General features: G+C 55.5%; 2 protein-coding genes across 3 annotated transcripts; both read right to left on the reverse strand.

Annotated features, from left to right (window-relative positions):
- Window positions 1-8,587: 8,587 nt before the first annotated feature.
- Window positions 8,588-14,087, reverse strand: PTGER3 (prostaglandin E receptor 3). Its single transcript, XM_066191961.1, has 2 exons — window positions 13,224-14,087; window positions 8,588-9,289 (listed from the first exon to the last, which is right to left on the reverse strand). Exons 1-2 carry the CDS (start codon window positions 14,028-14,030, stop codon window positions 8,987-8,989), a joined length of 1,110 nt encoding a protein of 369 aa, XP_066048058.1. The 5' UTR covers window positions 14,031-14,087; the 3' UTR covers window positions 8,588-8,986.
- Window positions 14,088-14,992: 905 nt separating this feature from the next.
- Window positions 14,993-26,493, reverse strand: ZRANB2 (zinc finger RANBP2-type containing 2). Of its 2 annotated transcripts, XM_066193030.1 has the most exons (10): window positions 26,389-26,493; window positions 26,066-26,118; window positions 25,783-25,891; window positions 23,612-23,694; window positions 22,729-22,805; window positions 22,288-22,425; window positions 20,736-20,908; window positions 18,638-18,724; window positions 17,156-17,320; window positions 14,993-16,621 (listed from the first exon to the last, which is right to left on the reverse strand). In XM_066193030.1, exons 1-10 carry the CDS (start codon window positions 26,442-26,444, stop codon window positions 16,558-16,560), a joined length of 1,005 nt encoding a protein of 334 aa, XP_066049127.1. In that variant the 5' UTR covers window positions 26,445-26,493; the 3' UTR covers window positions 14,993-16,557. The 2 variants fall into 2 exon arrangements, with proteins under 2 accessions (XP_066049127.1, XP_066049128.1); XM_066193031.1 differs by lacking the exon at window positions 26,066-26,118 and having other exon boundaries at window positions 26,389-26,458.
- Window positions 26,494-26,761: the final 268 nt, after the last annotated feature.

Genomic DNA, 26,761 nt, shown 5'->3' on the forward strand with positions numbered 1-26,761 from the left:
CGGTGCTGGGAAGCAGAGTGGGAATGTCCCCTGGGCACCCCGTGTCTGCTGCCGCCCTGAAATCCGGGGTCACCCTTGCACAAACCCCTCTGATGTGGGAGGACAGCTTTCAGTTTTGGGGTTATTTTGGGAAGGAAAAGGGTGCCAGGCATTGCTAAATGCCTGTTTTGTCACGAGAGAGCAGCCGGTTTTCCAGAGGCGGTGCAGCTCCCGCCACGTTTTCCCTTCAAACCCAGCAGAGCTCTCTGGATTTGCAGCACCGAGGAGCAGCTCTGGCGGTGACAGCCCCACCCCCGGGCAGGACGGAGCTCGGGGTGCAGGCAGGGAGCTCTCCAGGGTGTGCAGCACCTGCCTGGACACCCCTGGGACGCTCCCTGGCGATCCCAGGTTGGGAGCTTAGGGACGGGAAAAGGGCGTTGTAAACGCAGTTGAAGGCAGGTGACGGGCTGATGTTCAGACATTTATTTTAAGCTGCTAATTAAAATTATTCTTAAAATTAAAAAATATATTGGTCCCCGGTGTTTCTAAATAGGGCTGGAGAAGATGGCGGGGTCACAGCACGAGATCAGCCGCGGCACTGAGGGATTCAATTCCGGATTTTCTCTCCAGGGTGGCATAAGCCAAAGTTAACGCACGGCCAGGCGGGATGGGGAGCTGCGGATCAAGGAATTGAAACGCCCTCCTGGCCACGGGCATCTGCCTGGGGTGAGCCGGGTGGCTGCGGGGCCCAGCACAGGGCAGAGGGGACACGTGGGGACACCGCGGGTGCAGTGACACCATCACCGCGGGTGCAGTGACACTGTCCCCCTGAGCAGGGACATTCCCAGACAGGCCCGGCCCTCTCTCCTCAGAGCATTTCAGACCGCCAGGCTGGGCTGGGACACTTCAGTGTCACCGCTGGGGACACGGGAGCCTTTGGAGTCACCTCCGTTTGTGTCTGTTTGGGGTGAGAAACACAAAGGGAGGGGACACCTCGGTGTCCCACAGCACCTGCTCTGCACTCAGCCCTGGGACACAGCTGGCTGCCAGTCCAGGGGGACACCAGGGACACCGGGGACATCGGGGACACCAGGGACAATGGGGACAGTGGGGACAGTGGGGACACCAGGGACACTGGGGACACTGGGGACACCAGGAACACTGCGGACCTTGGGGACACTGGGGACACAGGGGACACCAGGGACAATGGGGACAGTGGGGACACTGGGGACACCAGGGACAGTGGGGACAGTGGGGACACTGGGGACACCAGGAACAGTGGGGACAGTGGGGACACCGGGGACACAGGGGTCACCAGGGACAATGGGGACAGTGGGGACACTGGGGACACAGGGGACACTGGGGACACCAGGGACAGTGGGGACAGTGGGGACACCGGGGACACAGGGGACACTGGGGCACCGGGGACACTGGGACAGTGGGGACACTGGGGCACCGGGGACACTGGGGACGTTGGGGACACTGGGCACAGCGGTGTCCTTGGCGGGCGGTGCCGGCGGTGAATGTCCCGGGTGCCGCTCAATGATTAACGGCGCCATTGTCGGGAAACGGCTCCGCTTGTTGACGGAGCGCCCGGATCGCTCCTTTCCCAGCACCGGGACCTGTGTCAACACTGGGACGGGGACGGGGACACACGGCCGGGGATGGGGACACACGGCCGGGGATGGGGACACACGGCCGGGGATGGGGACACGGCCGGGGACGGGGACACACGGCCCGGGGATGGGGACACACGGCCGGGGATGGGAACACACCGCCCGGGGATGGGGACACACCGCCCGGGGACGGGGCTGTGCCGGGGCCACCGGGGAACGCGGACAAACAGCCACACTGGGGCTGGACGCCGGGGTCTGGCTCGGCGTTTGCACAATTGAACTGATGGGAGCCGCCGGGTGTCTGATCCGGCTGTCCGGCCTTGTTAAACCCGGCCCGGGACAGACACCGGGAGGGATGTGAGTTTATCTGACCTGAAGGAATTCAGGTTTGGGTGGATCTTTATGCTCTGGGTTTTTTGTGGGTTTTTTTTTTCCCATTATATATTTAGAGAAAATCCTAATTTTAACTGTGGTGTTAACCGGGTTTGACTCTTTGTGGAGGTCGCCGTCAGGCTGTCCTGAGGATGCCTGTGTACCCTGAACATGGAGTGGGACACGCCGTGGTCACACTGCGGGTGACATCCCCTCCGGAGGGGTGGGACAGAGCCACCAGGAGCACCCTGCCAAGGTGTCACCTGGGTGTCCTTGGAGGGAACCTGTCCCTGCCAGCCTCGGGCAGCCCTGGCAGGTGGCACTGCCACCACCGTGTCCTGCTGCGTGTGCACCGAGCGTGTCCCCGCTTGACACCAGCGGCAGGGGACACAGGGACAGGCCGTTCTTGGCCGTGACAGCGTAAACAGCCCCGGGGCTGGAACTGGGCAGCGGGGGCTGCTCGTGCTCTGGGCCGCCGAGCCCTGCGGGGTTTCACTCAGCCACAGCAGCTGTCCTGCAGAGCTGGCCCGGCCCTGTCCCTGTGTGCCACGGCACATTTCACGCTCCACACATCCACAGGGCCATCTAGGCGGGAAGAGACCTCCAGGATCACCGAGCCCAAGCTTTGGCCCATCCCCGCCTTGTCCCCAGAGCATTCCTTCGCGTTTGGATGTTTCAAGGTGTGGCACTGCAGATGCCCCTCAGCCGCAGGGAACAGAAGAGAGGCCCCAGTGCCTGTCCTGGGGAGGGAGGGGGGATCCAGGTGGGGTTTGGAGCGTTCCCGTCCCGGGGTGGTGCCCTGGGCTGGTTGGGCTCTGTGCCAGGACACTCCCAGCCCAATCCCCTGCAGCTGCACCCCCTGGCTCTGTCCTGCCCCAGTGAACCCCCTCTGGGCTGGCAGGTGTCCCAGGACCCAGCGCTGGCCCCGCTGTGACACGCAGCTCCCCCGGGGTGGGGCTGGGCTCAGCTCTGCGGTGGCACCGCCGGGCTCTGACCTCCCCGAGGCCAGGACGGGACAAAGCCGTGCCCAAATGTGGCCACAGGGTTTCCAGGCCCGTTCTTGTCTCTGTTCCTCGAGGCCTGTTCACGTTCAGAGCCAGGGAACTACAGACACGTCAGGCAAAATCCAAAATCCGCCCGACTCCAACGTGTCACATCAACCTCCAGCTGCTGGGAGCGACACCCTGCACTGAAGGGCCATTCCAAGTGGGGATGAACACTTCTCCTTTCATCTGCCAGCCCCAGAGCCGTCAGAAACGCCGGATTTATTAGTCCTGATGGATGCGTGGAAGAACTGTGGCCCCTCGGGGCGAGCAGCCCGTGTGGGGAGGGCGGGGGCAAGGTCTGTCCAACCACTGTGTTTACAGAAAAGTCAAAATAACTGGGGCTTCTATCCCTGGCCACGATGAGATTCTTCAAACAAAGCAGCCCCGAACATAAATACGTTGTCTTTTCCAAAATGCGTTTGGGCACATTTGACACGTTTCGTATTCACAGCAGCTCCTTGGTGCAGGGGGGGCTCGGCTGCTGCGCCCCCCGCACTGCTGGGGCTGCTCTGCCTTGCCGACAAGCTGGGGATTAATTCTCCTTTTGACTTCATCCCTGAAAAATCCCAACTGCTCCGCGGGAAGGCAGAGCTGGAGGGAGCCAGGGCCAGCCCGGAGCGCTGCCCAGGGCGCCCAGGGCGTTCCTGCTGCTCCCTGTTTTCCCAGGGAACGCTGGGGAAAGGCAGGAGGCCAGCAGGCAGGGTGCTGGAGTGGGGGGCAGAGCCCCTGGGGCCTCCCCAGTGCTCGGGCTCTTCCCTTCACTGTCTTGGGATAACCCTGAAGTCCCTTCCCAAAGCCCCAGCAGCAGCTGGATGGAAAACTCCTCCTGTGCTTCCCGAGAATTACAGGCACAGGGAGGCACAGGAGGCTGGGGGTGCTGACTAAGGACACCCAGCACGTGCAGCAGGAAACAGGGTGACAGCCAGGGTGACATCCAGGGTGACATCCATAGTGACAGCCAGGGTGACACCCAGGGTGACACCCAGGGCTCCCTGGGGATGGCAGCGGGGCTGGGAAGGGCAGAGTTACCCACGGGGAGCAGGGCAAGTCCTTGGGATGCAGGGCTGGGATGGAGCGGCAGCAGCAGGAGCAGCACGGACCCTCCCCAGCAGAGCCCAGGCAGTGCCCAGGTGGCGTCCAGGTGTTTCCCAGGTGTTTCCCAGGTGTTTCCCAGGTGCTGCCCACGCTTCCTCCTGCCCAGGGCCAGCCCGGCCACGCCGCAGCAGCAGCAGCAGAGTTCAGAGTTAATCTGTAAGCCGCGCCGTGCAGGGAAAAGCTGCAGTTCCTGGAATGTTGCGGGAGCTGCTGGGACGCTGCGGCCCCAGGACGCCCCGGGGAGCTGCAGGGCTCGGCCTGGACACACCTGGCCACTCCAGGGAAATGTGCCCGAGCTCAGCAGCCAGGAAAGGGGCTGCAGGGGGGTGAAAACTCCACCAAGGATCGGGAGGAGGCTGTGATCTGGAAAACACACTTGTGACACAGGGAGGGATGGGATATTGGGCAGGAATTGTTCCCTGGGAAGGAGGGTGTGAGGCCCTGGCACAGGGTGCCCAGAGCAGCCGCCGCAGTGTCCCAGGCCAGGCTGGAGCAGCCTGGCACAGTGGGAGGTGTCCCTGCTACGGCAGGGGGTGGAATTTGAGCTCCCAACCCAGTCTGGGATTCTGTGGGATCCCTCCCGGGCTCTAACCCCGGGCAGAGGCTGCTGCATCTCGGAGCAGTTTGTCCCGTCAGCACAATTTTGGGGAGCTTTGTGCTGTCTCTGGGCGACCAAAGCTATCAGCAGATGAGGCTCTTCCTGCTGCTGCCGCAGATCAGAGAGATTTGCCTTTTGTGGTCCCCGCTCTGTTTGTCTGCCTTCACAGCTCCTCCTGCGCTCGGCTCCTTTTCAAACCCGGCTTCTGCGTCGCCTTTCGTGTTTTGGCTCGGTTTGGTTTTTTTAAAAACTGAGATCAAACTGATAAAGGGAAACTCCGGCCCAGCTCTTCAGTGGGGGCTGGGGCTGGCCCCGAGGTGTTCCTGCCATCGCCTGGGAAATTTCAGCTGGGATTTCGCGGAGTCTCCACCGCTGGAGGTGGCACCCAGAGCTTTGGGCTGGTGACAGCTTGGACTCGGTGGTCTGGGGGGGCTTTTCCAACCTCAGGGATTCCGGGATTTGCCTGCCTGGAACTCCTGTGTCAGTTCACACCCAGTGGCCATCAGGGATTTCCCATTTCTGCTGGCCTGGGTTGGGGCTGCCCGTCCCAGCGCTGCTCCCCTGTGTCAATCCCTGAGGAGCTCAAAAAGTTCCTGTTAAAATTCCAAGATGCACAAAACCCAGGAAAATAACGGGATAAAAGCATAGGAACAGCATTGGCATAGGAACATAGGAGCATAGGAACAGCATTGGCAGGGGGCTGCAGACGATTCACCTCTGCTGGGACACCCCAGAGCCTGGGCTGGTTTGGGATTGGGGTGTCTCAGTCCCATCTGCTCCCCAGGGGACACCTGAGCTGGTGTGGGGTGCAGGTGCTGTGCTCCCCAGGGGACACGTGGGCTGGTTTGGGGTTTGGGGTGCAGGTGCTGTGCTCCCCAGGGGACACCCGGGCTGGAATTCCCAGCAGAGCAGCTCCCACAGGCAGTCCCCGGATCACCGGGCAGATAAAATCAGCTCCTGCAGAAACCAGGGTCACACTCCGGGTTTTTATTCTCGCTGCTGCAGCAGGCACAGGTTTGGGACACACACGGGTTGGGGACACACACGGGTTGGGGACACACATGGGTTGGGGACACACACGGGTTGGGGACACACACGGGTGGTCTGCAGGCTAACCACCACCTCCAGGTGGATTTTCCGTGCCCCACAGCTCCCAAAACGCCTCGGGCAGAGGGACAACACGGAAAGAGCAGGCTGAAAAGGCACCGTGAAAGAAACACGACTCCAACACAGCTTCCCATGGCAGGAGAATGGGGATGAACGCCCCCAGGCACACACTTCAGCTCCTGGATCAGGTTTAGGACGTGCAGCCCCTCGCAGAGCTCCCACTCCTCCCACTCCTGCTCTCCTGTAAACACACGGGAAGGTCCCATTCCATTTGGATAAGGCTCCCACTCCTTCCCCTTTTTCCCATTCCTTCTCCATCTGGATAAAGCTCCCACTCCTTTCCCTTTGGATAAAGCTCCCATTCCTTCCCATTTGGATAAAGCTCCCATTCCTTCCCACTTGGACAAAGCACCCACTCTTTCTCCTTTTCCCCATTCTTTCCCATTGTGACGAAGCAGCTTGGTCATTTTCCCCCAGCACAGAGGGACAGACGTGCCCACCCCAAACTCTGCACACTCATGACAAATCCATTGTTTTGTGTGAAGTGGGGTGAAACCACCCCGATATGAGGATTCAGCTGCCCCCGATCTGCCGGAGGACCCTTCCCAACGCCGCATTCCCAGTTTTCCACGCGGGATGGAGGGCGCTCGCAGACAGGGGAGCAGACAAGGGGTGGATTCCCTCCTCCTTCCCTCCATCCCAGCCGTGATCCCAGACAAGCCGGGAGCCAGGAATGTGCTGGCCAGGGCTGCTCCGGGCAGCTGAGGTCATCCCGACATATTTCACAAGCGAGCGGCTCCGCGGAGCTCTTTCCCAAAGGAAAAGTACACAGAGGGAACAAAAGGGATCCTCTGCACACGACGGGGCCTTTTCCAGTCCCACACAATCCCAGCAAAGCAGGCTCTGACTCCTGCAAGGCGCTTTTTAAAGCCAAGAGCCCATTTTCCCCCTCAGAGCAGCGCCCAGGCACCGAGGCACCGGTGGATCTGTAGTTGTTACACCCAGGAGTAGCTCAGCTCAGAGCAGGGCCCAGCAGCTCAAACTGGAAAAGGCGTTTAAATCCATTAAATTTAGGCTGGGTCTCCAGTTTAAGCTAAACCTTGGCTTTTGGGCTGGACTCAGACATCACCTGGATAAAATCAGATTCACGTGGACAAGATTCAGGCAACGGAGAACCAAAGTGAAGGCACAGATTTCTTTGCCGAGGAATTACTTTAATAAACAAATTAAAAAGAGTAAAAGTAAAGGTTTTGTGCAAGAAATTCCTCGCAGATGCAGGGGTTCATTTGCCTGTAAGACCCCTGAATTCCACAGTGGAATATCAGCTGTGTTTCATTGTATTTGCATTTAATTTCACCCCAAAGGCCACAAACCAGGAGACACGAGAGGCTGTCAGCCCCTAAAGGGTGAAGAAAACGCCTCAAGACACAGCTTTTTAAAAAACAAGCCTCAGACATGGCACAAACGGTTTGGAACTGAGTTTGTAACTAAACCACGGAAGTTTCTTTGGGAAAAGACCAGACAAATTCACACACTTCCACCCACCGCTTCCAGTCTGCTGCAGTCTAAAAACCCCCAGAGCTGCCCCGTTCGTGTTTGTGGAGGAAGAGCTGAACTGGGATGGTGCTCCGGCCGCTCTGTGGGAATGAGGACGTCCCGAGTGCCAGCCCTGTTCCTCCCGGAGCTGCTCATGGGCACAGCACTTCCAGGAAAACAGCTCCTCCTTCCCAGGAAAACAGCTCCTCCTTCCCAGGAAAACAGCTCCGGTGGGAGCAGCGGGTCAGGCTCCGCAAGCCCTTGCCAGGAGGAAGAGCCCGAGTCCCTTTTCCAGCCCATTTCTCCCTCTGCCCCCAGTTCCAGCCAGCCTGGGCATTCCAGAGGCTGCCAGGGAAACCAGGGATTCGTCCCCTTGCCCCGGCGCTGCGCCCTCCCCAAGCCCCCTTCAGCTGCCACGTGGGATGAGCGTTTATCTGGACACGTCTGTGAGTTTATCAGGAGACTCGTGCTGCCCGCGGTTCCTGTGAGAGACGGAAGTTCCATCACTGCCACCACCCCTGCTCAGGTTAAAGAGACTGAAATCTAATCAAATTTCATTGTTTTTTTTTCCTTACTCCTGTGGTTTTTCTCCCCTTGCCCCTCCAGAAAAATGGAGGAAGGACTCTCTGAAGGAGACAACGTTAGCACGGAACCTTCTCAGGAGTGAGTCCCTTCAGTAACCCCATCGGAGCAATCTGCTGGCTGTCAGGACAAATTTTTTTCCCCACCTTAAAGCAGGAGAAGCCCCCTCAGGCTTACTTTAGGCACACAAGACCTCTCACTGTGCAGCTCAGCCATGAGGGGCAGTGCCCACGGAATGTCCCCATCCCAATTCTGCATCTCAGCCATGAGTGGCAGTGCCCATGGAATGTCCCCATCGTGTTCTGCAGTGCCCATGGAATGACCCCATGGAATGTCTCCATCCCGTCGTGCAGTGTCCATGGAATGTCCCCATTGTGCTCTGCAGTGCCCATGGAATGTCCCCATGGAATGTCCCCATCCCGCCCTGCAGTGCCCACGGAATGTCCCCATCCCATCCCGCAGTCCTCATGGAATGTCCCCATCCCGCCCTGCAGTCCTCAAGGAATGTCCCCATCCCGTCCCGCAGTCCTCAAGGAATATCCCCATCCCGCCCTGCAGTGCCCACGGAATGTCCCCATCCCATCCCGCAGTCCTCATGGAATGTCCCCATCCCGCCCTGCAGTCCTCAAGGAATGTCCCCATCCCGTCCCGCAGTCCTCAAGGAATGTCCCCATCCCGCCCTGCAGTGCCCATGGAATGTCCCCATCCCGTCCCGCAGTCCTCATGGAACGTCCCCATCCCGTTGCGCGGCTCAGGCACCGATGGCCGCGGCGTGTCCTGTCCTGTCCTGTCCTGCTGTGTCCCCGCACTCCCGGCACCCTGCAGGAGGGATGTGGCACTCTGTGCCCGGCAGTGACACCGTGAGGGAGGTGCCAGCACGGAGCACATTCCCAGGAGGATTTCCAGGCACCTGCGGCTCCCGGAGCTGTGGGAATGTCCCCTCAGGCCATGTCCCCAGGTCGCTGTGGATGTCCCCAGGCCATGTCCCCAGGTCGCTGTGGATGTCCCCAGGCCATGTCCCCCAGGCCGCCGTGGATGTCCCCAGGCCGTGTCCCTCAGGCGGCGGTGCGGCGGATCTCCTCGGACAGGGTGAAGGACCTGTCCCTGTCCCTGTCCCTGTCCCTGCACTCGGCGCTGGAGCACTTGGAGACGGCGCTGGCGGCCTGGCGGACGCGGCGCAGCAGGATCCGGCGCAGCAGCAGGTACACCCAGGGGTCCAGGATCTGGTTGAGGGACGCCAGGCGCACGGCCGTCAGCGACAGGTGACACTCCCTGCGCAGCTCCCAGCGCTGGGACCCGCCCGGCGTCCCCCGGCACGGCCCGGCCCCGTGCTCCGACACCATCCTCAGCATGGTGACCTGCGCAGGGACAAGGGACACGGCGTCAGGGGGTGCCACCGCTGCTGTGCCACCGTCGCCCAGACATCCCCGCGAGCGTCCCAGGCAGGGCCTGGAGCAGCCTGGGATGCTGGAAGCTGCTCCATGGAACTGGATGAGCCTTGAGGTCCCCCCCAACCCCAGCCAGTCTGGGATTCTGCGAACATCTCATTTCCCTGAGCAGATCCTTTTTTTTTTTTTGCTCACAAATCTTTCTTGGGCGTGACTTGGAGGCCCCAGCTGTGCTGGAGTCCCTGTGGGATTGGGGCTGCTCCCAGTGCCACGGAGATGGATGCACAGCCAGCACTGCCCTGAGGCACCTGCAGCTCTGTCCCGGCACAGCTCAGCACCTCCAGCACTTCTGATGGGCCAGGTTTTATCTCTCCTGTATCTCAGGTTGTGCGGTGCCCAGGGGTGCAGCTCTGAGCTCACAGTCAGTGTCACTGGGCTCCGCACACAGCAGGGACACAAAACAAATCCTTCTCCTGCTGCACACCGAGGACAACTCTCAGCCCCAACAGCACAAACAAGGGTGGGCTGGAGGGAGGGACACGAAGGATGGGACCTCACAGCCTGGAGCTGGGACTGGACAATTCAACCCCAATGTGCAAATGGACCAAAACTTATCAAAGTGTGAGACCTTGTGACCGTCTGTCCATTTTGTGACCCTTTTGTGACCATTTTGTGACCATTTTGTGACCATTTTGGGTCCACCTCGGGTGTAGCCCTGGCCAGGCTCCTGTCCTGCCCAAGGTGGATCCTTAAAGGCCTTTCAATAAATCTCTATTCTCTGAGCTCTGTGCAGTCTCTGCTCCAGCTCAGCCTTCCCAAGGCATCCCTTCCAGCCCCTGGGTAAACAGGGAGCCAGTCCCAGAGCTGCCGGGAAGAGCCCGAGGGAGCAGAGGCTCCAGGGAGGATTTTTCCCTTCACAGGGATGTTCTGGGTGCACAGGGATGTTCAGTACCCCTGTGCTGACCTTGGGAAGCCTCAGGGCGGACTCTGCAGGGCAGGACAGCACAGGAGGATTGTTTTTGTTCCTTCAAACAGAAGCAGCTGAGGACTCTACCCACGACATTTCGCTGACATCAGTGGCCACGGGTAGAGCCTTGTGAAAACACGGATACAGAGCTTTGTAAAAACAGGGATACAGACCCTGTCCGTGTCCAGACTCTGCCATCTCTTTTTTAGATGGAGCTCCAAACCCGCCAGGCTCATAAAATACACTTCCCAAGCACACAACTGCTGCTCATTTCTGGGTTTATTACGTAATAGCCCTTTTATTGGAGTAGTTGTTGGGCCAACAGCTGCTCCACTGGAAATTCTGTTTGTTTGATATCGTTAGGGGTTGTTTATCATGGCCTGTATTGCTCTTCTAAGTGGATTAAAAGGCTGCACAAGGCAGAGGAACTGCATCAGGTGGAATAAAGTCAACACAATTTATGCCATTAAAAGTCTGGCTCAAAATGCATGTAGAAATATGCCTGATGATTGGATTTATTCAACAAAAGCGGCTAAAAACTTTACTGTTACCACGACTGTGGTTTTATACATCCTTAATTTCTGTCTGCCAGGAGGGATAAGGAGCAGAAGTATTTTAACAGGAAGAGCAGCAGAATTCCTGAGCATTTTGGCTTTAAATAACTTTGAAACAACTCTGAGAAGGGATCATTTTATAGCCCAGAACCCCCAAATGATAATGGTGAGAATTGCAGCTCGTGCTGCAGCGATGTTTCTGTGCAGCCAAGGAACAGCTCCCTCCATTTCTCCTCGGAATCCACTGCTGCCTTCGGCTCAGGGTTATCCCGGAATCCCAGACTGGTTTGGGCTGGGAGGGACCTCAAATCCCATCCAGAGCCACCCCAGCCATGGCAGGGACACCTCCCCCTGTCCCAGGGACACCTCCCCCTGTCCCAGGCTGCTCCAAGCCCATTGTCCAGCCTGGCCTTGGGCACTGCCAGGGATCCAGGGGCAGCCACAGCTACTCTGGGAATTCCATCCCAGCCCCTGCCCACCCTCCCAGGGAACAATTCCTTCCCAATCTCCCATCCATTCCCGTCCTCTAAATCAAAATAAATTTTAAAAAATCTCAATAAAGCACAGATCCGTGTGAAGCGCAAGCCGGCACCACCCCGCTGCAGCGGGGCGTTCTCCCAGGTGCGCCCTGCTGAGTCCAACAAGCTCCTGGAATGCGCTCGGATGAAAGGAAACGATCCCTGCACTGGCCGCTCCCCTCCCTCCCCGGCCAGCACAGAGCCAGACGCGCAGGACACTGCAAGGAGCCCTGCAGAGCACGGCCACGCTGTCAGAGCTCTCCCTCTGCTGCTAAATCACATCTGATTTTGTCGTTTACATCAACAGACCGGCACTAAAAATACCGCGCGTGGCGAGGGTGTTGTTTACCTCACAGCAGCAGCTGCCAGCATCCATTAGTTCTCGGTTACAAAACTCAGATGTCTTTGGAAAAAAAAAAACAAACCTCACAGAAACAAAACAAAACAAAAAACCTCCTCTGTAAAGCCCTGGATTTCTATTTCAGCTCCGTTCGTTACAGCTGCTGGGTGCTGCAGGTTAAATGATTGCTACGAGCTGGCTTTCCCTGAAAAAGGCATTTGCATTCTCCGTGGTTACTGCTCCAAAAATCTGGGCTCTGAGTCCTGACCTGCACTTCAGGGTGGTACAGAACCAGCTGGGGTGCATGGATGAAAATCGAGGTTTATGTATTAAAAATGGAGGGGTTATTATTAATAAAAATCCCCCTGCAGCCACGAGTCTGGATTTCGAGAACCCCACAGAAGAAGTTCCACACTTCCAAGTGCTGCTGGTGCCGAGGGAAGGGAAGTGCTGATGAATTCCCTCGTGCCTGTGGGTTGACTTGTGCCTCTGAAACCACAGAAATGCCCGGGGCACCAAACCACCAAGCGGGATCCCTGCTTCCTCCCCCAGTTATCTGAGAGCCCTGGGTAGGAGGGAGGAGGAAACGCTTCCCCCATCTTCTCAGGGATCTGGTGAAACCCTCAGGGGTGAGAGGGCGAGAAGGAGAACCCTTCTCCAGCCAGCAGGAACCTTTCACATAACCGCAGCATTTCCTCAGCCAGCTTCAGCCCATCCTGCTCAGAGATCCCCAGCACAAAATTGCCAAAAGTCCTACTAGTCCTTGACAGAACAACCCAACCTTTTGGGGCAGGATTCCAGACCCCCGGGTGTGCCCTGGTCCCAAAGACTTGGATTCTGCCTTCCCCCACTCCTACATCATGAGGAGGGGTTCTTAAGGAAGGAATAATAAAAGAAACCCAGAGTGGACCAGCCCAGAAGGCTGCTGGAAATCAACCCCGGCGGGCTGCCAGCCACAAGCCACTCACAGTCACGGGTTGTGCGTTCTCCCGTAGAACACTGAAAGGAGTTTGGCTGCAAGGTGGGAGCAAATGAAACCCCCTAAATCCCGTCTGGCCGCGGCGTTGTGCTCCCACAGCCACTCCTCACATCCCGCTTTTCTCCTCTGCACGAGAACCTTCTTCTCCTTCCTTTCAGCTCGGGTTGCAGCCGCTGATTCCCCCGTGCTCGGCTCTCTTCTGGGATGTCTCCCAGCTCCTCCTCTACAACCTCTGCACCCTCGGCCCCCCTTGTCCCTGTCCCTGTCCCTGTCCCTGTCCCTGTCCCTGTCCCTGCTGTCCTGCAGGGGATGCCCATGGACGGCCCAGCCCCAATGTCCAGCCTGGCCTGGGACACTTCCAGGGATGCAGGGGCAGCCAGAGCTGCTCTGGGCACGCTGTGCCGGGGCCTGCCCGCGCTGCCAGGGAACAATCCCTGCCCGATCTCCCGTCCCTCCGTGCCCTCGGGGATGCCACGCCCTGCGTCCCGCCGGGGCAGCAGCAGCAGGCGGGTGTGACCCGGGTCCCGCGGAGCTCCCCCGCCTTACCAGCAGCGGTGACCAGCAGGCCGCCAGCACGCACGTGATGCCCAGCAGCTGCAGCAGCGTCTCGGTGGCGATGCGGCCCCACCGCGAGCCGGGCTGAGCCCCGCCGGCCTTGGCGCGGCAGCGGGACACCAGCGCCTGCACGGTGGCCAGGTTACAGGCGCCGGTCACCGCCAGCGACAGCAGCCCCAGCGCGGCGAAGGCGGCGGCGAAGGCGCTGCCCCCGGCCGTGCTGATGAAGCACCAGGTGCCGGGCCACTGCAGCGAGTAGCGGCCCAGGCCGGCCAGCGGCAGCAGCGCCAAGGCCACGCCGGCCGCCCAGATGGCGAGCAGGCCGCGCTCGGTGGCCCGCGGGCTCATGTGGCTGGCGTACCAGTGCGGGGCGCGGATGGCCAGGGCCCGCTCCGCGGCCATGGCGCTGGCGATCAGCAGCGGGCACAGCCCGAACGCCGTCATGCTGAAGCCGAAGAAGTCGCAGAGGCGGCCCGAGGGGTCCATGGCGGCCCAGGGCCGGCCGGACAGGTAGGCGGAGATGACGATGGGGCTGGTGAGCAGCTGGCCCAGCATGTCGGTGAGCGCCAGGGAGCCGATGCACAGCAGGAAGGAGCGCTTCCTGCGGCTGCCCTTGGCGCGGTAGCTGCGGGACACGAGCAGCATGGCCAGGGCATTGCCCACGACGCCCGCCAGCATCATGGTCAGCGGGATGGCCACGGCGCTGCCGCGCTCGGCCGCCCGGCCCGTGCCGTTCCCCCGCGGGCCCGGCCCGCCGGCCGCGCTGCCGTTGGGCGGGCGCTGCTGCCAGGGGCTCATCCCGGCGCCGGGGGATCCCGCACGGAGCGGGCGCCCAGCGGACACCGGCGAGCGCGGAGCCGGCTCGGGCCGGCAGCGCCCCGGCAGCGCCGAGCGGCCGCTTTATGTGAGGGACGGGCAGGACCCGCCCCGGGGCCGGGAGAGGCGGGACGGGAGGAGAGCGGCACGGGCCCAGGGGACGGCGGCGGGCTCGGAACGGAGCCCCGCGGGAGAATCCCTGAGGGGGCTGGGAAGGGGCTGGAGCCCCGGGAGAATCCCTGAGGGGGCTGGGAAGGGGCTGGAGCCCCGGGAGAATCCCTGAGGGGGCTGGGAAGGGGCTGGAGCCCCGGGAGAATCCCTGAGGGAGCTGGGGAAGGGGCTGGAGCCCCAGGAGAGGCTGAGGGAGCTGGGGAAGGGGCTGAGCCTGGAGAAAAGGAGGCTCAGGGGGGACCTGGTGGCTCTACACAACTCCCTGCCAGGAGGGGACAGCCGGGGGGGATTTGGGATCTGCTCCCAGGGAACAGGGAGAGGAGGAGAGGGAACGGCCTCAGGCTGGGCCAGGGGAGGCTCAGGGTGGATTTTGGGAAAGGATCTTCCCCCAGAGGGTGCTGGGCACTGCCCAGGCTCCCCAGGGAACGGGCACGGCCCCGAGGCTGCCAGAGCTCCAGGAGCCTTTGGATCCCGCTCCCAGGGATGCCCAGGGTGGGATTGCGGGGGGGTCTGGATCAATGATCCCTGTGGTTCCCATCCAGCCCAAGGTATTCCATGATTCTATAAAAACACCTTGAAGTTTTGTAAAAGCTCATCTGCTGATGAAATTAAAAATTCCTTTTAGAACTTAAAGGACTGAAACGATGTGAACACGCGGGCTCCGTGGGCCAGGTGAGCTGACACACAGGATCAGGGTCACTGCAGGGGACAAGGAATCGGGGTCACTGCAGGGGACAGGGAAGTCTGAGTGTCCCCAAGACAAAGCACTCGGGCACAGTTGACTCACAGGTTTTATTTACACTTGTCTACAGCATCATTTTGCCTCACACGTTCTCTAAGCCAAATGAACCATCCTCGTCCTTCGCCTGTGGCCTATCAGTTGCTAAATTTAAAACCTCTCATCTGTTAAGTACAGCAACAATTGGAATACAAAGCACAAGAAAACCCAAGGCTAACAACAGAGCGTCTACTTGATCTGGTTTTACAGTTTAGTTGGACGTTGAAGTCAGAGGCACAGTTACAGACTAACCTGCTCTTGTGCAACCTACACACATTTAGCATGGAAATTAGAGAGAAAAGAAAGCATTAAAGAAGGAACTGCATTTTTTTTCTGCAAAGAGATTTATCAAAATACTTCTACACCAAAACCATTTTTGCTTCTAGACCAGTCCGTTAAGACGTGGCTCAAAAAATAGAAAAAAAAATAGAGAAAGAAAAGCAGAATGGAGTTTTCCGATTTTGCTCCGTTTGTTTCTGTGCAGTTTATCAAAACAAGCAGCCAACCTGGCAGTTTTATTACTGAAATAAATGAAGGTATATTGCTCTTTGCTTGCTTAAAAAAGACAACTTTTCCTTACCATACTTACCTTGTGATGGCACTGAAGAAACTTAAACTTTTCTTAACCAAACGGAGCTCAAGAGAGACCAAGTTTTATACTCAAATGGATTATTCCATAAAGCATTTTAAGCCATAAATTATGTTGAAGGGAAAAAAGAATGATCGATGAAGAAGATGTTGAAGATGCCAGACCTCTCTACACAGTTTAATCATTCTCATTTTTAAAGAAAAAAAAAATGGAAGATACCTTGAAAATTTTAGTCAGCCCCAATGGAAATTTTACAGGCGGCCTGCAGAAGCTTCCCTTGATTCCAAGGAGCCAGTTCCACACTCCTCCAGCCCCAGAGCAGATCCCAAGTGATCCGTGTGTAAGGAGGGATCCTGGAGTCCGGGCTCTGGAAACCATCACAGCCACAGCACTGTGCTGGCTGCAAACGTCCTCCCTCGCCAGGAATGAAGCTAATTCCCTCTGGAATCATGATGGAGTGGGGGCGTTTGAGCTGCTAGAGAGGGGTGTCCATCTGCACTGGCACTGCTACGTGGCAAAATAAAAACTGCTCAGCCCAAGGCCCCACTGCTGGCCCCGGGTGCCCCCAGCCCTGCCCCTGCTGTGGTCCCACACAGCTCCATCCTGCTCTGGAAAACTTCCTCCTCACACAAAGAGCTGTGCCAGGACATTCCCAGCCTGCTCCTCCAGCTGAGGGAGCCAGGAACGGAGGAACTGATCAGGAAAAACAATAAACCCCCCTCTCCCCCCAAACCACAGAACTTCCCCCTGTGCCGGGGAGTTTATGGCTTAAAATGCTGCTGCGGGTTTGGGTGATGGATGAACAAAGCTGCCGTTTGCCAGAAAGCCAGGACAGACATGCACCTCTACTAGCAGATTGAGCACTTCTGACCAAGTAAGACACCAACTTCTTAAAAATGTCTCATGCACTGACTGGAATTTTGGTGGGTTTTTTTGTTTTTTTTTTTTGTTAAGTGTGAGCTTTTTATACATTATTTCTTTTTAGAACTCGTACGGGAACCAGAATGGGAGGATCCGGAGGAAGATCTGCGGCGTCTGCAAGATACAAATGGAGAAAGCATGCACAGCAATGAGCTCAGGTTCATCCTGGCACCCACTTTGAGCAGCATCCTACCATAGCTGGAAGCCAAGTATAGCTCATGGGGGGGCCTTACAAGAATATATACAAGTAACTTTAAGCCACTAATTTAATACTAGAAGTTTAAGTTTAATACTGAGAGTAGAGTCCAGTTTCTATTTCAATGCAGTATTTACTTAAGGAAATAATTCAGTAATGAACACATTAAACACTGTCACACACTGAGAGAAGGGTGAGCCAGGTTCTTTCTACGGAACATGCTCCTACCAGGTGGAATTTCATTGGAAGGGGGAGGGGGGAATTATTAAAAAACCAGCAATTACAGAGGGGTTAACAAAAGTAACAGAGTAGGGCACGTGAGGAAAACTACTTTCACTACGAGAATAACTGCTGAGATCGAGTTGTCTCCCAGTGAACCTCAGTCCTTGGATAACTACAGTAAACCATCACACATGTCAATACAGCCATTGTTATTCTACATAAACCCAAACCTTTCGGGTGACCGTGATCTCGAGCGCCTTTTTTTGCGATCACCAGAGGAAGAGGATCTAGAGCGGCTCCGCTTCTTGCCTCTCTCGGGGGAAGACGAGGAGCGGGAGCTGGAGTAAGATCTTTTCCTTGGGGTGGAAGACCCCCTGTAGGACCTGGAGCTGGATCTTTATTGATTGAGAAATAAATCACATTTAATTCTGGGCTCGTGGAGAAGGCACAAAGACAGAACAAGCAGAGACAGTTTGCATCAACACTGGCTACTCTCTTTACTCCAGGGCTCTGCGGAATCACCACGAGGGGCTTCCATACTTACTCTGCCTTACTGCCAGGGCAGCTTTCCTAAGAAATTCTGCTTCCTGATAAATGGATCACCAGTGGTTTGGAAAGCTCTTCCCAGCATTCACCAAAAGAGCCATTTCGGCAAAAAAAAAAAAAAAAAAAAAAAAAAAAAAAAAAAAAAAAGCACTGGGAGACTGCTGGGAAGTTGCCCCTGGAAGGACCTTCCTAAATTCACACAATCAGAATAACCTGGAATCCAGAGATCTAGAGCTGATTTCCCATGGTTCACTTTATCACTTTATCCCAGTGGGCATCTCACACTGCATGCTTATCTGACCAAACAGTCACAAATCCAGCTGTTACATTGGCAGGTCTCAAACTAAATTTGTGAAGAGACTCAACCAAAATACTGCGAAGAGCCTCTCAGAATAGAGTCAGAGTGTTTAAAAACATCTCTTGGAATACAGTGTCTCTCTGGTGGGGCACAGAGACACCTTTCCTCTTCCCAAAAGCACAGATTCCATCTTGTGCTGACCCTCACGGGATAATCCACATCACATCCCTGCCCCCAAGGGGTGGTGGCACCATCTGTGATGGCTCTTCCCAACCCAAGCTTCCTTATTTAGAATTTTGGGATTCTCTGCACGGATGGAGAAGGGACAGCCCGCCATTCCATCACAGAGGGGATGCTCTGCCAATGGAATGCCTACGCAAGGACACCTCAAAGGTGCCTTTGCTCCTGTGCCCTGCCCAGCTCAGTGATGCTCTGCACAAATCACTGGGACTGCTCTCAGCCTCTCCCACCATTTGTTACCGACACTTCCCTAGGAAAATTCCTGCCTCGTGGAAGATGCAGAACCCTCACTGAACACAAACCCAGAAGCACAGTGGCGTTTCTAACGTCCCTCCAGCCCGAGCAGCCCCAGTGGAAAGAGGAAAAGCACCCAAATGCCTGCAGCAGGGAACCATGCACTCAAATCCTTCTTCCTCCACTGCAGCTCGGTGGCGTCCGCTCGCCCGGCTTAGGCCGGACTTAACCTCTCGCACCAAAACCTCTGCTCCTCAGTGAACACATCTGTGGCTCTGACTTCCAAGATAAAAAGCAGTTAATGTTTGTCTGAGCAGCACAGCCTTAGGGTGGCACCTGTGCAGCTGGACCTGTGCCCTGAGTGTGTGCAGGGACAGGCTGGTACCTCATTCACCTGGATTTGGACCCGCGGGACCGCGACTGTTCCCTGGAGCTGGAGCGGGACCTCGATCTGGAGCTGGAAGAACTCCTGGAATGGGACCTGCAACAACACGGGAGATCTTTGTCCAGTGCCTGACTTGCATCTAGCAGAGCTACTGCTCCTGAGAGCAGCAGACACGAGGCAGCAACACAGTGTGAGCCCTGAAATGCCAGTCCCCTCCTGCCCCCCCAGCATCAGCACATTTTGAACCAGACACTTTTACACAGCAAGATCCTGCATTGAAAACAAAGCCAGCTTTAGATTGTGGTTCCTAAAACAAAGCACAACAATTAAACAGGATTGCTGTTACCTGGCAACAAGAAATAACTTCCTATCTATTCACTGTATCATGAAATCAATGCTTTAATTTGTGCCTTAACTGGAAACCCATCAGTCTCCTTGAAAGGCAGAGCAGATGAGAGCATCAGGATTGCTCAGCTCCGTTTCTCCCCAGCCAGTTCTCACAAGCACTTGGTAATCAGCTTCAAATTTTCATAAGGATTCTCCCTTGCATTGCAAGTGGTTAATCTGGGGCTAAAATACAGCCATATCCAACACAACTTGTGACTGGCCAAAATCATTTCCCCATTTTTCACCGATGGATTTTCTCTAAAGCACAAACCACAAGAGAAATTTTAACAATGGCAGCAGCAGGCTCCAGCAACTGCTGGAAACAAAAGCACTGGAAACAAATTCTAATAATATTTTCAGGTAAAATACATTCCACTTGCTGTAAGCCTCTCAGTTTATACTGTTACCACAACTTCCTCATTTTACTGGGCAGGACACAGTAGTGTGAACATTTCCTAGGTAGGAAATACATTTCAACCTTTTTAAAACCCACAAAATAAAAAAAAGCATCCACAAATGGCAACTGACATTTCCAATTATCTGTAGCTAGAAGCAAAAAAATGTTTGAGAGGAAGTTGAAATCTCAGTTAGGACAAGTCACTTCCTACTTCACTGTTAGTATTTGTGAATTAAGGACCAAAGCTTTGGGCAGGGGAGGTTGTGGAGTGTCCTTGGAGCCTCCCAGCCAAGCAGTGCACCCAAACTGCTCCAGGGGAGGCTGAGGAGCAGAAGAGGCAGCAGGAGCAAGATCCAGCAGGGATGGGGAGAAGCCAGAGACTGGGGCTGGCCCCTGGTCACCACGAGGGGCTGCAGGACCTGGGCAGTGACAGCACTGAGAGCACAGAGGGGCAATGATGAAGCTGGGAAGACGAGAAGAAACTTGAACTTTATAGATGTGAATGTACTAAATGACCCTGGGAGTTTGTTCTGATTAATCAGGGTCCTCCTTGAATGAGCTGTAAGGCGGCTCAAAAGCTCCATTATTAATGACAGTACTCAGTTTCAAAGCATTGACCGAATTGTTCATTTATTACTGAATTTAAATGGTAATGAGAGAGCTTGAGCCTGCCCAGCAGACCTTTGCGAGGTCCCATATAAACCTCCAGTGCTATTAGAGAATTCCAGACTGGTCTGGGCTGGGAGGGACCTTAAGGCTCATCTCATTCCACTGTGCCATGGGCAGGGACACCTTTCCCCAGCCCAGGCTGCTCCAAGCCCTGTCCAGCCTGCCCCTGCACAGTCCCAGGGACGGGAAGGCTCTGACAATAACGACGGGAATGTTCTGACAACATTGCCACTGCATTTAAAGCTTTGCCACTTGCCATTAACTCAAGTTCAGGTTTCTTTATTCCCAGGATATTCCCACTGTGTCCTTTCCCTGAATCTGCCTGGTCACTGCCTCTTCTGCCACCTCCTCCCACTGCAGCAGTGCCCCCCTCTGTTCAACAGCAGAGCCACACACGGCCAGCGAGCCTGAAAACCTGGAAACAAATTACATTATACAACTTCTTGGAAGGATTTCACCAAACATCAACTTAAACCACTAAACCAAGCCCCAGGGAATCCTCCCCGCCGCAGCTCAGGCAGAGACCATCCCCACCTCTGCAAAGGGAGAATTATTCACATCACTACACAACTGCAAGGCAATCAAGACAAAGGAAATAAGGAAGTCAGATACTGACATTTTGCCTGGCGTTACCCTGGACCTGCACCCGTTTACCTGGACCTAGACCTCGAGCTCGAGTGAGAGGATGAGCGCGAGGACGAGCGCGAGTGGGAGGAGCGGGACTTGGAGCGGCTGCGCCTCGGCGCCTTCTTCTTCTTGCTGCCGTCCTCCTCCTCACTGGCATCCAGGTTGTACTTGGACAGGTCAGCATCGTCTTCATCCTCGTCCTGGGGGGGAAAAAAACACGTCAACAAGTTAATTTTTTGGGGAAAATTGAAAAATTTTAACGAAAAGACAATAGGAGACAGAAATAAAGCAGAGGGTTGAAACAGCCGAGCGCATTTAGCTCAGAGCTCATTTACTATCTTGAAGAAATTCTTTAAATACTTTTTTATTGCACTAGCTTGTTGCATATTTATAGACTACCATGCATATTCATATTTTTAAATGATAAATAATAACAGTATTTTTAAAGAATAAATGATACTAAACCACGTTTAGCAGAGTTTCTCTTCGGGTCTGCTTTTTTAGAGCACACATGTTTTCTGGCTGTGGTTTCATTATTACTTTTAGTCTGGGCTGTGGTCTGTATTTTCTTTAGGCAGCAGATGCTGATAGTTGGCATATTAATAGGAGGGGTTTTATCACATGTTCACTGGATGTTATCTTGACCAAACAGACAGCTCACTTACATTAGCTACTACTGCTGCCACGTTTACGTTTTTGTTAATAACAGAACTAAAAGCCAAGTTATTTTAACCTTATACACACAGCATTTATTTTAATATTTGCAAAAAGCCAACTTTATAATATGTATTTATAACACTGGGACAGGCACAACACAGCAAACCCAGGGAATGCTTTTAGCTCCCCTTCAGTTTTCACTTACTCTAGCGTTTACCTCGTGCTCCTTCCCAGCTTTTGAAAACTGAACAGGGTTTAACCAGACCCCACAATTTTAAGCAGTAAAGAGTGACTGAAAATTGGTGTTTCCAACCAAAGTAATAAAACCCCTGCAATCCCCCCACCTCTGCTATTTAATGAAGTTAATGAGCACACAGACATGTTTTTACCACTTACTTTAAATGAATTTTCACCCTCAGAATCTCTGAGCAAAGCCCAGCTCTGCAGAGACAGATGTCACATGCCAAGTTTGGTGACTGCTGTGTAAAACACAACCATCTGCACATGTCTCTGCAGGGCTGCTGCCCAAAGGTGTGGAAAATCCAGTAAGAGCTGCTCATATAGTTCAGAAAAGATGAAAAACCCCCCTCAGAATATTTTATTTCATTTTATAAAAAATAAATGTGATGTGGTTTTAAAAGCCTAGGAAGAAAACTCAAGAGCACTGGCTATACATGGTAACCACACATCCAGGTTCCAGATAAAGACCTTGGAGTTTTGGGTTCTCAGGTAAGTTTATAATTTATGATTTTAAGAAACCGCTCATTTTTGAGTGCAGGTATTTAGGAAATAAAATATGTGCAAAGCAGAGCTTGGGCACATCTCCCCCAGCAGCTCTAAACACAGCTGAAACCACTGACCAGCCCTTCCCCTGCCCCTGGGCAGCACTGCAATCGCGATGAAAAACAACAAACCATCCTACCTCATCCAATTTATACTTGGAGAGATCTTCATCCTCATCCTCCTCATCCTCCCCCTCGGACTCCTTATCTTCCACTTCCTTCAGGATGGAGGCGGGCCCCACCGGCTTCCCCCGGTACTTTTTCTTTTTGCGCCCAAACTGAGGAATTTTGTGCCAGGGTTAGAACAGGGTTTGATCAAAACCAAATCACCAGCTTGTATTTTTGGTAACGCTTCCATAAGGGAAGAAATAATCATGGTTTTTAAATCAGATCTTGCCCCGAGGGAAAGGGGAGCAATGTGGGACACTAATTAGCAACAAGGAACTTTCAAAGAGATGCTCGTCCTGGGGACAACGAGACTCCACAGGGAGGAGTGGGGATCTGAGCATTCTGCATTTCCATTTTTGTCCTTAAAAACCACAACAAGAGTCCCTGCAGAGCAGCCCCTGCCCCTCCCTTACCTCATCATACTCCCCGTCGGACTCCTCCCGCTCTATGTACTCCACGTTCTCCCGTTCATTGAATCCTCCTCCATAGCCTTGGGAAAGGGGCAGAACAACACAGTCCCTTCAGCTGCCCTGGGCACACACACCTCCACGGGGCTCTGGGAACCCTCGTGGATTGCCAATCTGCCATAAGGCCCTGATGGGATCTCAGGAGGAACGTGAATTGTTCCCCACACGCGTTTATTAAATGCGGCTCCTCAGAAATCCAATTAAAACAATGGATTAGGACCACTCGAAGTATCTATTAACTCAAATAATTACTGAGCACTTCTACAGATTATTTAAATAATAAATACGTGAATATGTTATCTGCAATTATAATTATATGAAATATATTATGTAACATCCTTGACCATTTTCACAACATTCAACATTGAAATACTGTTTTTTCCGTTCGAACAACAAGCTCTGTGCTCTTCTCCAGATTCCTTTATTTCTGTGCTCCAAATTCCCTGCCCTGCTCAGGATTCCCTGCCTGATGCCAGGTGCAGAGGGGAGAGTGCAGGAGCTGTAAGGAGATCCTGCCCCAGTTCCCTCAGGAGAGCTGAACCTGAGCAGATAACAGCCTTATCTGCACGGCCCTGCGCCCGCGGACAGCCCACAGGAGGCCTCTCCGGGTTAATCAAACACTGCTCCCAGAGGCCTGACACCAAAATCGGCCCAGGCTGAACGTTCCCTGGTTTCCCACACGGAGCCACCACTTCCCACGGCACCAAAACTCCCTGAAGGACTCGCCCCTTGCAGGGACTGTGCCAGTCCTGGGAAAACAGGGAATGCCCACGGGGACTCCCAGAGCCCCTCGTGGCAGCAGAGGCAGCCCTGGGGCAGCCCAGCTCACCTGTCCTCTCCTCCAGCTTGGCGTACTTGGGGGTGTTGCACATGTTACACTCGGAGCGCCGCGCCCAGTTCACGTTGCCACAGCTGGGGGGAAAAGAGACACGGAAACGGTGTCCTGAACACTGGGAACAAATCTGTCCTACAGCCTGGGAACAGAATGGTACCCTACAGCCTGGGAACAGAACGTTACCCTACAGACTGGGAACAGAACGTTACCCTACAGACTGGGAACAGAACGGTATCCTACAGACTGGGAACAGAACGTTACCCTACAGACTGGGAACAGAACGGTATCCTACAGACTGGGAACAGAACGGTATCCTACAGACTGGGAACAGAACGTTACCCTACAGACTGGGAACAGAACGGTACCCTACAGCCTGGGAACAGAACGGTACCCTACAGCCTGAGAACAGAATGTTACCCTACAGACTGGGAACAGAACGTTACCCTACAGACTGGGAACAGAACGTTACCCTACAGACTGGGAACAGAACGTTACCCTACAGACTGGGAACAGAACGGTATCCTACAGCCTGGGAACAGAACGGTATCCTACAGCCTGGGAACAGAACGTTACCCTACAGACTGGGAACAGAACGTTACCCTACAGACTGGGAACAGAACGGTATCCTACAGCCTGGGAACAGAACGGTATCCTACAGCCTGGGAACAGAACGTTACCCTACAGACTGGGAACAGAACGGTATCCTACAGCCTGGGAACAGAACGGTATCCTACAGACTGGGAACAGAACGGTATCCTACAGCCTGGGAACAGAACGGTATCCTACAGACTGGGAACAGAACGGTATCCTACAGCCTGGGAACAGAACGGTATCCTACAGCCTGAGAACAGAATGTTACCCTACAGACTGGGAACAGAACGTTACCCTACAGACTGGGAACAGAACGTTACCCTACAGACTGGGAACAGAACGGTATCCTACAGCCTGGGAACAGAACGTTACCCTACAGACTGGGAACAGAACGGTACCCTACAGACTGGGAACAGAACGGTATCCTACAGACTGGGAACAGAACGTTACCCTACAGACTGGGAACAGAACGGTACCCTACAGCCTGGGAACAGAACGTTACCCTACAGACTGGGAGTGAAACGTTGTCCTGAACATTGGGAATGGAACATTGTCCTACTGACTGGGAACAGAGTATCATCCTACAGACTGGGAATGGAACACTGTCCTGAACACTGGGAATAAAACACTATCCTACACAGTGGGAATGAAACCTTATTCTCCAGATCAGAAATAAAACATTTTCCCTCACACTGGGAATAGAATATTATCCTACAGACTAGGAATAAAACATTATTCTTTAGACTGGGAACAAAACATTAACCTTCAGACTGGGAATAAAACCTTGTCCTACACACTTAGAATAAAACATTGTCCTCCAGACTGACAATAAAACATTATCCTCCAAATTAGGAATAAAACATTATCCTCCAGGCTGGGAATAAAACATTGTTCCCCTGACTGAGAATAAAACCTTATCTTTCAGACTGGGCATAAAAGGCTGGGGACGCAGCACTGGGGAAGGTGACAGTTGGGGAAGGACAAATGTGGGGAAGATGTCAGCCCAAGGGGCAGGAGCAGGGACAGGAGCACAGCTGCACAGGAAGGGCCCTTTCCCAGCTCCCTCAGCCCCTCCTGAGGCTCCAGCCCTTTCCCAGCTCTTTTCCCATCCCTGGAAGGGAAGAACTGCTGCTGCCAGACCAGGGGCTTGCTGGAATTGCCGTATCACAGTCATGGCTGGTCTGGGAGGGAAGGGATCCCAAAAAATCCCCTCCAGTGCCAGCCCTGCCACGGCAAGGACACCTCCCTCGGTCCCAGGGACACCTCCCCCTGTCCCAGGCTGCTCCAAGCCCGGTGTCCAGCCTGGCCTGGGGCACTGCAGGGCTCCAGGGCCTCCCCTGCCATGGGGTGGCACTTCCACTTTCCCATTCCCCCCAAACCTCGGGAAATGCCCCATCTTAAGAACCCTGCCCTTTCTGCTGCCTTTTCAAACCTTCCTGCTGCGCTGTTAAATAACGCCCTGTATTAATTAACGTGCCGAGCCCAGAGCACGCCCGGGGCTGTGCCCCGACCCCGCCGTCCCGGCAGCACCGGGAATTCCCAGGGAAAGCAGGAGCCGCGCGTTGGGAGCCTACGTTTTGCACTGCCAGTCGTTGGCGCTGAACAGCCCGCGGCTCTTCTCGGCCAGCGTCTTCCCGATCTCCGTGCCGCCCGCCTTCATCATCTTGGCCTCCGTGGTTTTCTCTGCGGGGAGAGACACGCGAGCGCCTGAAACGGCGGCCCCAGAACTCACCGGGGCCGTGTAAGGGTCTTCTGAACAAAACCACGCGGAGTTCTCGAACAGCTGCGGGTTCGATAGGAATTTTTACTGCTGCAAAAGGAGACGGGGGGACAAGGCGTGCGCCGGTGGGGACTCACCTCTGCCGCATCTGTTGCAGCTCGTCCTCCTGGCGAAGTTCACGTTCCCGCACCTGGGCACGGAGCAGAGCACGAGGGCCGGGGTTACCGAGGGCCGGAACGCGCCCCGGCCCAACCCCGCTCTGCCCCACGCCAAAAGCCAACTCCCTGAGGCCGAGCCGGGCCCGGCGCCGGGGCCGAGCCACCCCCGAGCCGCCCGCGGCTCCCGCTGCCCCCGCGCCCGTCCCGCTCCCGCCCCGGCCCCCGCCTCGCTCCCCGTCCACACGGCCGGTGCGCTGCGCTCCCCGCCCCGCTCCCTTCGCGCTCCCGGCCGCGCCCCTCACTTCTTGTCGGGGCAGATCCAGTCGCCGTCGCTGACGCGGAAGTTCTTGGTCGCCATCTCGGGCCGAGCCGGGCCGGGCCGAGCGCCGCCGCCACACGCAGGACCCCGGGCCCTGCGCCGCGCGGGCCGCCCCGCCGCGCGCCTGCGCCCTGCCCGCCCGCCCTCCGAGCAGGCAGCGCCGCGGACACCTCAGCCCCCAGGGCGGGAACGGGAGCCGGGAGCGAGCGCCCCCTGGCGGAGGGAGGAGAGCCCGAGGGGAACCGGGAAAAGGGGAAAGGGAAAAGGGAATGGGAATGGGAATGGGAAAGGGAATGGGGAAAGGGAATGGGAATGGGAATGGGAAAGGGAATGGGGAAAGGGAATGGGGAAAGGGA

This window comes from Chamaea fasciata, unplaced genomic scaffold (genome assembly GCF_029207755.1).
Source record: "Chamaea fasciata isolate MVZ Bird 193981 ecotype frontalis unplaced genomic scaffold, bChaFas1.0.hap1 SCAF_10, whole genome shotgun sequence".
NCBI lineage: Eukaryota > Metazoa > Chordata > Aves > Passeriformes > Sylviidae > Chamaea > Chamaea fasciata.